The 12,317-nt window shown below is 43.5% G+C and overlaps 1 protein-coding gene across 1 annotated transcript; it reads left to right on the top strand.

Annotated features, from left to right (window-relative positions):
* Nucleotides 1-1,634: 1,634 nt before the first annotated feature.
* On the top strand, nt 1,635-11,874 carry REEP2 (receptor accessory protein 2). Its single transcript, XM_088521565.1, has 8 exons — nt 1,635-1,748; nt 1,921-1,993; nt 6,904-6,980; nt 8,348-8,468; nt 9,026-9,139; nt 9,531-9,678; nt 9,985-10,142; nt 11,252-11,874. Exons 1-8 carry the CDS (start codon nt 1,717-1,719, stop codon nt 11,324-11,326), a joined length of 798 nt encoding a protein of 265 aa, XP_088377691.1. The 5' UTR covers nt 1,635-1,716; the 3' UTR covers nt 11,327-11,874.
* Nucleotides 11,875-12,317: the final 443 nt, after the last annotated feature.

The following is a 12,317-nucleotide window of genomic DNA, read 5'->3' as shown; positions in this document are numbered from 1 at the left end:
AGTGTGGCTTTGCTTGAGCGGCTTTTAAGAAACAAGTTAACTTCTTTTTAACGTCTCATTTTTTAGGCCATAACGGATCATTAGTCACCAGCTTTAATCAGCAGCAGAACACAAATAACTATGTCTGAGCTACTCCAGCAGCAGCATATCTGCTAGAAAAAGAAATTGTCTTAATTTGAAAACAAGTAACGAATTAATTGCTATTGTGGATAAGGCCTTAGTATCTTAATTTAATGACGCTTTCAATATTACAAATAACTTGATGACAATAATAATAAAATACTACTAAGAATAAATCATTCTAATTTACTCTGACCAGCAGCTGGGTCTTCATATGTCTTTTACCAGCCCTCCAAGTACCCGGAGCTTCTTCTTGAGAGAACATAGGTTAATGAATTAATTTCTCACTCATCTTTGATAGGGAAAGAAACTGAGCTCTTTATCATTACCTGTAAATTACTAGCTTAAAATATCCTTCCTGCACTCGTTCTAAAGCTCAGCATTGCCTCTTGGCAATGAACTCCTGCTTGTGACATCCACAAGGCCCACCAGCTTTGCTAAGGTTCACATTCTGTTGTTCTTACCACCGCTTACTGGTAATGCACCATGCATGTTAGTGTATTTTTCCTTAGGCAGCTTGTGGTACCGTCTAGGACACCAGAACCTGCGCTGTTGTTCAGTACTCATGGCCTCTTCCCAGACCGAACAGGACACCGCACGCTGCAGCCACGACGTGTGGATGCAATACATAATGCTCAGGTACCAAAAGCACTGCTTCTCTGAAGCCTGGATGAAGCTGGTGGTTGGTAAGCAGAGGGGAGGGTTCTGCATGTTTGTACAGTTTGAATGTGTTGGACAGATGCCTTGCTAGTGGTAGGTCATTTATCCAGTCAGTGGTGAAAATGTGCAGTCCCTTACAGAATTGTTTTGTATGATAAAATGCACTTTGTTACTCTGTGTAAGGGTGGTTTTGGAAAGGGGAGCTAAGGGAGAGCTGCTGCCATTGTGTTTCTCATTGCAGCTTGTTAGGCTGGAGCTCCTGCAGCCCAGAGAACATTCCTGCCCCTTTGTTCTGCTCTGCCTTGCGTGACTCTTGGCTGTGCAGAGGAGCATGGGCATTTGGCAAGCAGCGAGGTTTTGCCTCGGTGCTGCTCCAGTTCCCTTGTCCCCCTCCCTGAAAAATCCCATTAAGTTCTCTTGCACAATAATAGTGTTTTTATGTAACGTTGGGGTTCAGGGCTGCGTGTGCAAACTCACCTCTCTCCACAGAGCAGGGGGCAGTGCTGGCCCCGGACGAGGAGCCCCGCGCAGCTCAAGGCCCCTCGTGCTCGCGGCTGAGTCGCTCGGCGGCCCCCGGGGCGCGATGGCTGCTGCTCACCCCCCTGCCCGGCGACTTGCTAGGAGCAGCCGGCCCCGCCCCGGCTGCGCAGCGCCGCCTCCCGCCGCAGCCCCCGCCGCAGCCTCGGCGCCCCCGGAAGGCCGAGAGCCGCCTCAGGGGACCGCGGCGCGGGAGGCGCCCGCCACCGCCGCGCCTCGGCCGTCGCCCCGTCCCGCCTCGGGCGCCCCCCGCGCCGGGGGCGCTCTGCGGCTCTGCGCGGCTCCCCGGCCCCGCCGCAGCGGCTCCTCCCCGCGGGGGCCGGGCGGGGCTGCGCCGCTGCAGGAACCTGCCCGCCCCGCGCCGCCGCCGCGCTGCGTGCTGGCCCCGCCGCCGCCGCCATGGTCTCCTGGATCATCTCCCGCCTCGTGGTGTGAGTGCGCGGGGCCGGGGGCGCGCGGGGCCGAGCTCGCGGTGCGCGGGAGCGGGGCGGCCCGGGCTGCGGTTGTGGCGGGGCGCGGCCGGGGCGGTGGCGGCTGCCGTGTGGCCTCTGAGGCGGCGGGTCCCGGCGGGGCGGCGCCCCTGAGGGTCTGTTCTTGCCGCAGGCTGATCTTCGGCACGCTCTACCCCGCGTACTCCTCGTACAAGGCCGTGAAGACCAAGAACGTGAAGGAATATGTGAGTAGGGAGGCCTCCTCCCCGCCGCAGGCCGGGAGCAGGCACTGCCTGAAGCGGAATGCTGGGCAAGGGAGGGAAGGCAGGAGGAAGGGTGCCCCGGGAGACACTTGGGAGCCTGGCCGTGAGTTCTGTTCTCTGCCTCAGCCCTTGGCTGGCATCCCTTTTCCTCTCTTCCTTTTTACTTCAAAAAGCCAGGCAATTCTTGGATTTCATCTTCCTGCGCACCTGGTCAGTGCTTCCTGGTAGCCAGCACTGTCCTCTGCTCCCTGGGAGCTTCCCTCTGCCTATACCACTTCCACCATGGCAGTGCCTCAAGCAGCAGGCGTTTTTCAGTGACTCCTTGTGCCTACAGAGACCTGCCCCGAGGTGGCCACTGGGGCCCAGGGCTGTTTGGCCTGGGGTGGGATGGGCTTCTACGCAGGGGAAGCAGCAGCTGCATGGAGACCAGATGAAACACTGGCAATAGGATGTTCACTGTGTCAGTACAGCTCAGTTGTGGCTTGTTGGTGCAGCCCGTGACTCTCCATTCCTCTGCTGTGTTCACCCCTTAGGGAGTGACGTGTTGACAATATACATTGCAGGATCCAGGCTTATTGTGTCTCGTGTTTCCATCTGCAGGAATTGCACAGGCTCATTCTGTCCATTGGCTTAAAATTTAGCCAGCTAGTTTGTGAGAAGAACTGTCACTGGGGTGAGAGTCTAGCTCATAGCGCACAGATTTACAGAGCAAAACATGTGGCTCAGGATCTTTTGGGTTTTGGTTGTTTGTTTGATAATGTCAGTCAGGGGGAGTACCGTATTCCTTTCTGAACTACTAAGTTTATTTGTGATTACTGGATGGAAGAAACTATCAGAACAGTCACATGATCCTGTGGTTTCATAATTATCTGTGCAATCCTATTACTGCCTTCCTTGGTCTTTCTCTTCTCTTTCCTCACAGTTGTTTATGACCTTTGTTTGTTTAAGCAAATGCAGATTTTACTCAGAATTTTAGTCTTGCTCCTGAGTGTCTGTCATGGAAGGGTTGTGTTCTAGCACAGGATCCGTGTTAACTTTATGACAGACTCAGATTTCACAGTTTGAAATTGCACTGTTGAGAACTTAGAAAAAATCTCTCTTTTTTTTTTAATGTCTTCTGGCATGCTTGTTCTGAAGTTCAGAAACCTAGAAAATATGGGACCCTTGAGTTTGTAGGCACTCTTTACAGGAAACTTGCTCATTTTCCGTGAGCAGCAGGTTTAGAGGCATATAGTACTATCCATCTTGCAGAATGCAAATGTTATAGTGACATGATTTTGTTTCTTGGTAGATAATATCTAAGTTACCAAAAGAAAAGTCACTAATTTGACTTTTAAAAAGAAATAAGATAGAATACTGGGTGTCATAAAGATTCATAAAGATATCCTAGCAGTAACATCAAAGAATGTCAACTAATCTGTCTGTAAGTCCCACTGGTGCCCTTGTGGAAAAGTCTGACATTTGTGCTTTACTGATGAGTTTTCTTGAAATGGATAGTTCTGGATTGCTGCAGCAAAGAACTTGCTCCTAATCTTGGTTTAGGTGAAAACACTGGAGTTGATTCAAGATACTATATTTGAACTAGTGAAATAGATCTTATCTAGAAATTATTTTTGCTTTAGAGGACTATATTAGATATAAGCATTTTGATATTGGATTACATCTGCTGCATTTGTTAATTATTGGAGGAATTTCTATTTCTCAACAAAAGCAAGAAGACACAGATATGAAATTTTGTTAAATACAAGCAAGGGGGTAATATCTGTTCAAACTATTCTTCATGTGAAAAGGCAGTGGAAAACTGGAATGCTGTGCTGCATGTTGGGGCCTGGAGCATCTGCCCTGTGAGGAAGGGCTGAGAGTTGGGCCTGTTCGGCCTGGAGAAGGCCAAGAAGAGATCTGATCAGTGTCTATAAATGCGTGGAGGGAGGGAGGAGGATGGGGCCAGCCTCTTTTCAGCAGTGGCCAGTGACAGGACAAGAGGAAACGGCCACAAACTGAAGCACCAAAAGTTCCACGGGAACTTAAGGAAGAATTTTCTCGTCAGTGAGGGTGACACAGCACTGGAACAGGCTGCCCAGAGAGGTTGTGGAGTCTCCTTCTCTGGAGATCTTCAAAACCCGCTTGGACGCAGTCCTGTGCCACGTGCTCTAGGTGACCCTGCGTATGCAGGGGGGTTGGACTAGATGGTCTCTAAAGGTCCCTTCCAACCTTTATGATTCTGTGATTCTACGTTTGCACCGCAGCACTATCCGAGCATCACTGTTTCCTTGTGGTGCTGAAGAGCCAGTGCGGGGCGTGTGAGAGGACAGGCTCACAGGGTAACATCCATGCTAGAGAGCATGCTGAGTACTGCACTGGCGAAGATCAAGGTATGAAAAGCAGTTCAGCCATAACATCACAGAGCACAGTGGAAAACGTTCTTTTAAAACACTTTTTTTCCTCCTCTACTAATGAATTTTTAGCACCTCCTGGACTACTCTAGAAAGCTTTGGCTTTTAGAGACTCATTTTATAGTAGTTATATACCACTTGTGCTTCTGCACATTTTTTAGTTCAGCTATATTTTTCTTTTCTTTACCTGTAGGGGATGGGATGTTGGTGGTAAGAGGCAGCAGGCAAGAACCAGGCCTGTGTCCAGCACTGAAACTCTGAACACATTGTGTGTTTAAACAGTGACATAATGGTGTTTTCAGTTGTACTTGTTTCCAGGACGTTCTGCTAGCACTTAACAAGTCTAACGAACGTTGGGCTTGTTGTTTCCCCAGGCTGGCTAGGGTGACCCCTCCTGAGGGTAGGAGCTCATTTGTATCCCCCCAATAGCAGTCACTGTGGAAAAACAAAAACTGCCTGGTCATTGCTTTGTATTTAATGACGCTGAGCGATAAAGTGGTCAGCTGAAGAGCAGTCACTTTAGATGCCCGCTTCTGAACTCTTTCACCAGCGCTCAGCTAATTCCCTGCGTGGAAAAGTATCTTCTGTAAATGTTGTCGTGTCACCCTTTTGTCATATCATCATCACACCTTTTACCAGTGCCAAGTTGAACACTGATTCCTGTGGGATTCCGGTAGCTACCTTCCTCGTTGTGAAAAGTGACCATCTTTTTTTTAATCTCTATTTCCCTATCTTTTAAATAATTGTTAATCCTCAGGAGCCCCTTCCCTTTTATAATTCTCTAATAATCTTAGCTGGAAACTTCATGGGAATGCCATAAACCAGGTTTGTAAGGTTACTCTTTTTTTTTTTTTTTTTTTTTTTTTAGCAAAAAAACTCTTATTCTTCATCATGTCTATTTCCATATCCGTATCTATTTATCTATTAATTACTTTTGTTATGATTTCCTTATGATGATTTCTTTCCCTAAGACTAAAGTTAGATTTACCGGTATGTAGCTTCCCAGAAATCTCCCAGCAATGGATGAGGTCCCGTTTGCCTTTCATTCGTCATTATTTGCACTCTTTCCTGCTCAGGGGCTGGTTTAAGTTGCTGCATCCAGTCATTAATGATTTGTTCCTTAGGGTTGCTTTATAACTCAAGTGAATAATTCCTGTTCTTTCCAAACTGGTGACATCGGGGATGGGGGTCGGGGGGGAAATAAAGCAGGGAGAGGGCGAGAGCCAGAGAATACCAGTTTTGCTACATTGTGATTTGAAAAGTTGCACAGCAAAGTAGAAATCAGCTACGTTACTAACGAATATATAAAAGCAGTCAACTATTTTAGAAGGTTGGAGACAGCATATATATATATACACACACATATATATATATGTGTGTATATATATATATAAAGTTCCTGAACCTCTTTCTGTTACAGATCAAAAATTTACCATCTCATGTAGGTTTGGGGATATATCAGCCTTTATAATTTTCCTTGCTGTAACTGAAAATATTGCTAAACTTTTAATGTCATTTCAATATGTGAATTACTGCTAAAAATTTACTCCAGTGATATTAAGATCACTATTGCTAAAAAGATCTCGATGTTAGAATTTTCTAACTCTACAAGCTAACAAGTGTAACTGTACAAGATGCAAAATGCCTTTAAACATCTGATAGGAGAAAAAAAATAAAACCAATATGATACTTTTTTATTTATAGAAAATTCAATACAGAATTTCCATAATTCGGATCATTTCTCCTATTCTTGACATTGAGAGTCAAGTTTACTTTAAGCAAAGGTGACCTCCTATATCTGCCACACATTTGTAGGAAGAGACAGAAGACTCTACTTTTTGGGTAGCAGGTTTTATAATTTGACTTTTCCTTCTTGGAGACTATTATTATTTGGCCTGTAATTGAGCAACCTGTTACAAAACCAGTAGTTGGGGAGGTGGAGTAGCAGGGAAGGGTTATTTTGTGTTTACTTTGGAAGAAATATTTTCTACTTCAGGGAAGGGTGTGAGGAAGTAGGAAGGTGAACATTATACTGCAAGTGTTCCTTAAGAGCACTAAATACACTTGATATACTAGACTGGAGCTTAAACAAGAAGATAAGGATAGGTCTTTGTTTTCCCGCTCCTCTTACTAATACATTATTTAAGAAAAGGGAAAAAGGTCCCATATGTAATATCATTAATGTAGTCCATATGTGTTAAAGAATATAACTTTTTAATGAGAACTGCTGGGTGTTTTAAAATCTCTTATGTGGGATCACATCACTGTTTTTATATCATGATATTGCTACAGGAGAGACATTTTCCTATATATCAGTAGTCTTTTATCTGTTTTCCCAAACTATAATGTAACATCTGGTACATAATCCTCTGTCACCAATTGAGTATGCCTTCTTGCTCTTTACTTTTTCTTAATTTGTGGAAGTGGTGAGTCATTTTTACAGATAAGATGTTTTGCTGGGTTCTGATGAATGTCTAGTGAGTGACTGTTCTTTTATAGGTGAAGTGGATGATGTACTGGATTGTCTTTGCCTTTTTCACCACAGCAGAAACGCTTACAGACATTGTTCTTTCTTGGTGAGTATCTTGGTTGGCTTATCTTTTTATATAGCATAGATAACTAAGGCCTTTTCAACCCACATTAAGAGTTTGAAGGTTTCTAGGCATTGTGGATAGCAGTTGTTCTCTTAGCTGTTTTGTCTCCTGTAGCTACAAACAGCTAAGATGGGACCATAAAGGAGTCTTCATCCATTTGTTGCACAAAATGCTTTTGAGAAACGTAAGATGGACTAGTAGAATTTGGGAAATAATGATCTAAAAGATCATTATAAAGACACATTAAAAAAATAGTGGGAGGAGATTTGTTTTCCATTGCAAGGCTGTTGTGTAGAGGAGCAGATTAGATGCATGTCTCTGTTCTGAGTAGTGTTTTATATGATAAGAGTTTCTCCTGGTGTCAGACGTGGGAGACAGAGAGCAGCTTTTTAAGCTTTTCAGTGCTATTTATTGTGCTTGACAGTATCTGTACGGAGACCTCCAAAACTGACAAGTCATTGTTTCACATCTCTTACTGGACTGATCTTTGGAACAGGAAGTCTTCTGTTTCTTCATTGCATTAGTGTTTTTGCTTTGCACGTATCTCTGAAACAATCCACCCTAGTTTGAGTTGGTTCTTTTAAAGAAACCTGATTTGGCTACGACTGTCTTACAGAAGTGCTCAGCAGTTTTGCATCTTCCTGCATGAACTTTGAAAAGTAAATGAAGATCTAAAACATGCAAGAGCTTTGGCTTGTTTATGTAGTAAAAATGGGTCACAAAATACAGAAGTGTCTGTCTTACTACCAATATATGCAGTAGAAAGTTTGCATTCAAATACTTGAATCTCTGCTGTCTTTCCCAGAGGCTTTACTGAATGAAGGGTGAAGGTGAAGGACTTATGTCTTTTTCATTTATGCTGATCCTCATTTTTTGTCTCATCTGAGAAATACCTGCTGGAAGTTTTAGAAACTGAGCCATCAGCCTTAGCAAGAACTTAAAGTTCTTGAAAGCCTAGTTGTAAGTCTTGGAAAATAAGAGGGAAACTACTGTAATATTAACTTCCAGTGAAGGTCTCTAAGCAAATTTCACAGTGGTGAGAATGGCTATCAGATTGTAACTTGGTGTGTTTGCAGGGCTGAGGGATGCCCTGTTTATGAAGTATTCATGGCTATGGATGAAAGACTAAATGACACTTGAAGAAGGTATGTCCTAAGGTTTCAAAGAGGGGTTTGCTCTTCTGACATGACATACTGATTCTTTTTTTTTTTCCTGAGTCATTACTCTCTACTTTGTTCTTTCTGCTTATGCTGCTCTCTTCCAGTTGTCTCCCTCTGCCTCTGTACTGATCTTGACTCCAGTTCTCCATCTTTCTCTCTCTTGTTTTTTCTTCCCTTTCTTTCTCTCAGGTTTCCCTTTTATTTCGAGTTGAAAATCGCATTTGTGATTTGGCTGCTGTCCCCTTACACCAAGGGCTCCAGTGTCCTCTACAGGAAGTTTGTGCACCCAACGCTCTCCAATAAGGAGAAGGTATTTGCTTGTTGTCAGGAGATATTGACCTGTCTGGAAGTTGACTGACTTCTGATTCAGTTATGCCACAATAAAAATTGAAATGCATGAGTCACTGTTGTGCTGACATTAGTGGATGTAGAATGATTTCGTCTCTGACATAAAGATGTCATACTGCAGCTTACTGAAGATGACGATATAGTCAATTGTTTCCCTAATGCTTAGAAAGCATGTTTAATTAATGTAATGAGATGAGCCCATGTAGTCACTTTCAGTTAAGCTCACTGAATCATGACAGAAGCAGCATGTTCTGTAGCCAGGCTGTTCTTTCATGTTCTCAGTGTAAGCAAGTACATTGTTTGAGTTGTTATAAATTCAAGCAGCTTTCTGTAAATCACCACTGCATTTGCAGGCTTTCTGTAAATAGCAAGACAGATACTTGATCAATGGCAGTTAATGCTGGTAGCCTTGGTAAAGGGATTCTGATAAGCTCTGTGTTTTTAAAGGTGATGATGGGGGACACTTTGCTCATATTTGTAACCAGGGCCTAAATGGTTTGTTCCCCATTGCTTTCCTAGGAAATTGATGAGTATATCACTCAGGCTCGTGACAAGAGCTATGAAACCATGATGCGAGTTGGCAAGAGAGGGTTAAACCTGGCTGCCAATGCAGCAGTTACTGCAGCTGCAAAGGTAATCCCACATCTGTGTATTACAAACAAAATGTAAGCTTCTGTGACATTTCATGCATCCACCAGCAGTTTAGCTTTGTGTCAGTCAGTTAGTGCTGTGGGTCTCTTACTGATGTTGATAGTTTTTCAGACCAGTCAACTTTTCCTTTCCTCCAGTTTTTCTTGCGATTAGTCTTATGCTGACTTACAGGAAGGGGAGGTAGGGGAGGATGGAGTTTGCTGTACTTTGCTTTTTCTTTTTGGTCATGGAACATACCTCTCTTTTTTTGTTCCTTTCTCTGTTCTTTTCCAAGTGCGTTCTTTTCCTAGTGTGGAATGAGGCACTTTTCTACTTCTGAGATGATCTTGGAGAAGACAAAGTGTCCTTGACACTAATTTTCATATCCTTTTAGGGTCAGGGAGTTTTGTCTGAGAAGCTGCGAAGTTTCAGCATGCAGGATCTTACTCTGATCCGCGATGAGGATACTGTGCATTTGCGAAGCCACGAGCCACAGTTGCACCCCTCTACTGGGAGCCTCCTTGAAACCATTGAGGATTCAGGTACAGAACAAAACTGCTGTTCCAGTCTGTGAGGTCTTGTATGGTGAGCTGGGATGGGATCCCTGTGCTTCATGCTTTGAGTCCCACAAGGACTACAGGACTGCAGATTACCTAGAGGAAGCTGTGTTATCCTCCCTAATCCCTTCCCATCTTCTAACACATCTCTTTGCTGTGTGGGTTATTTTTCATAAGGATTGTTGACATCTCTCCTCCATATGATCCTTAATGACTTCCACTTGAGATTTCGTATACTTTTCTTTCTTTCCCCAAAAGTCTTTAATAAAACTTTTTATTATTTTTCCTTAGCTTCCTGTTACTCCTCAGGAGAGGAGAGCAGTGTGGCACACAGATCTAATGGAAACCCATCTGAGGCTAGAACAGACCCATCAGATGAAGATGCAGGAGACAAACTGCCAAAACGTACCCAGAGCCTCAAAGCTTCAAAGAAGATGTCAAAAACTGAGGTGAGCTACTGTGCAAGTTACTTCAGTACAGGCACTGATTTGTGAGCTTTGTTGGGAGGCGCTCTCCTTGCAGTCTCACTGAGTTTAAAAGCTGTTTATATATCGACTTTGCTGGAGTAAGCTTTGCTCGAAGAGTCCTACAGGAGAACACTCGCTGTCTTAAGGTGCACCTATTATGCAGATGTCCAGCTTCTCTATTCTTACGATGCCTAGAAACCTCTGTCATAACACAGGACCTGAATTTTTCTTTCATTCATATGTTATGTTTAAGGGCAGGACATTAGGTTTTTGTTGTTCTTAGTATGTTTTGTTGGCTGTACTCCCTCTTCTGTCTGTTGCAGATGCTCTGAATACATAGTACTGCTGTGACCTTTATTCCTGGGTCATCATTTAAAATACAGATGTTGTATACCCTCTGAGGCCTTCCTGAGCTTCTGCATGTTTGATTTAGCAAAAGTATAATTTGGGGCCCATTTAGGTTTTGTCCTGTTAAAGTAACTAGTCATTGTTGAGCTCTCTTCCTGTGGCCATGTGATGCTCCCAGGTATTTGCAGCCTTATCGGATGGGTGTGAGGTTCCTATATTCATGTCGTTGAAACACACCAAACATAAAAGTGAATGCAGTTGTGTTTTGTAGTAGTTTAATCATCTTTCCATTCAGAAGCTAGTGTGTTTTGTGGAATATGCCCTTCAAGCTGTTGCTTCCCATGTTTTGGTCTCACTTGATTTTTTGTTTTTTATGGTTTGATTTGTGCATGATAAAGTACAGCTCCTTTTTAAGTTGGAGTCATCTTATATTGTTTGCTTGGCTTAAATCAGGCTCGTATTTTTTTATTATTTATTTTTATGATGAAGAGTGATGTATGACTAGATCATGTGGTAGAGCTTTTCAAGCTAAGTGTAATAATTGAGTAATCTGGCTAAAAATAATCAGCAAAATGTGTTAGGTTGTACTTTAGACCTTGAGTTTACAGTGTACAAGACCAGTTATATGTAATTAGGCACTGTAAAGTATATGACATATATGTCTGCACCTTTTCTTTGTTCTGTTAAAAATTAAGGTGTTAAAGTAAACTAACAAGACGGCTCTTTTTTTTTTTTTTCCTCAGCTTCCAGTAAGAAGTGTGAAAGCTCGCCCCAAGAAGAAAGCTGCAGGCTCTGTTGCTTCTGTTGAGTCATCCTAAGGAGACCTCCCCCTCCCCAGCATCTGTCTCTGTCCCAGGATTTGCCTGTCACCTTCGAGAGGAAGCTTCAAAGGAAGGGAGCTGAGATTCATGTACATAACAGCTACTGCTTTGTAGAGCCCTTTCCAAGGCAAGGGGGAGGCTGAGATTTAGAATATGAATTAGAGGATGCATATCCTCCGGAATTTTCTCCTTTTCATCTTTCTGTTGGAGGGGATGCCAGTATGTCTGTACATAGTCTGTTGCTTTGGGATTCCCTCTGTATAAGCCTTGTTGGGGAGAATCTTTGCTGGAAGAACTGACTAGGGTTAGAGACATCCTTTGCAGAAAAGATATTAGACATTGGAGTTCCACAGGGGTGGGTGGCTCCCCAGAATGTCATGTCTTGCTCTGGGTAACCTTCTGCAGCTGTGTGTTCCTAAGAAGTGCCCAGTATAATAACTGTCCTTTAGAATGACCAGTACCTGCCATGTCCAGTCCCTTTCACAAGGGGACTGAAGCGATGTGTGCTGAGTACTTCTGAACATAAAAAGGACTGTCTCCTTGGAGGAATGCTGCAGATTCCAGTTCTTGGTACTGGAAAATAAGAGAGTTTGATTTTTGTTTTATTTTATTTTTTCAGAAGGTCACGTGAGGGAATTGAAAACTGAGTTATGAAGAAAAAGTTCTAGTATACGCACGTGTGATGGAGCAGATACAGGTATTCGTAAGAGTTAACTCGAGAAGGAAAGTGGGGTATCTGGAAAGTTTTTGTCTGGTTCCTTGAAGCTGCTTGAATTTTGTTTCAAGTTCTGTTGTTCACTTTGATACCTGTAAGAACATCAATGAGAGAAGGAAAAATGGGCAGAAGGAATGTGGGAAGGGAATGATTGAACTCTGTATCATCCTGGTTGTTGTTCCCACAAATTCTTTCATTATCATGATGAGCATAGTTTAATACGGCCTGCAGACATACCTGGGAAATTTCAAGATGCCCTTGTCTCTTGACTTT

Source organism: Tinamus guttatus, unplaced genomic scaffold (genome assembly GCF_059628265.1).
Source record: "Tinamus guttatus ecotype Peru unplaced genomic scaffold, ASM5962826v1 Tinamus_guttatus_pri_ptg000007l, whole genome shotgun sequence".
Taxonomy (NCBI): Eukaryota; Metazoa; Chordata; class Aves; order Tinamiformes; family Tinamidae; genus Tinamus; species Tinamus guttatus.
Note: the sequence above shows the minus strand (reverse complement) of the source record. Positions and strands in the feature narration are given on the sequence as shown.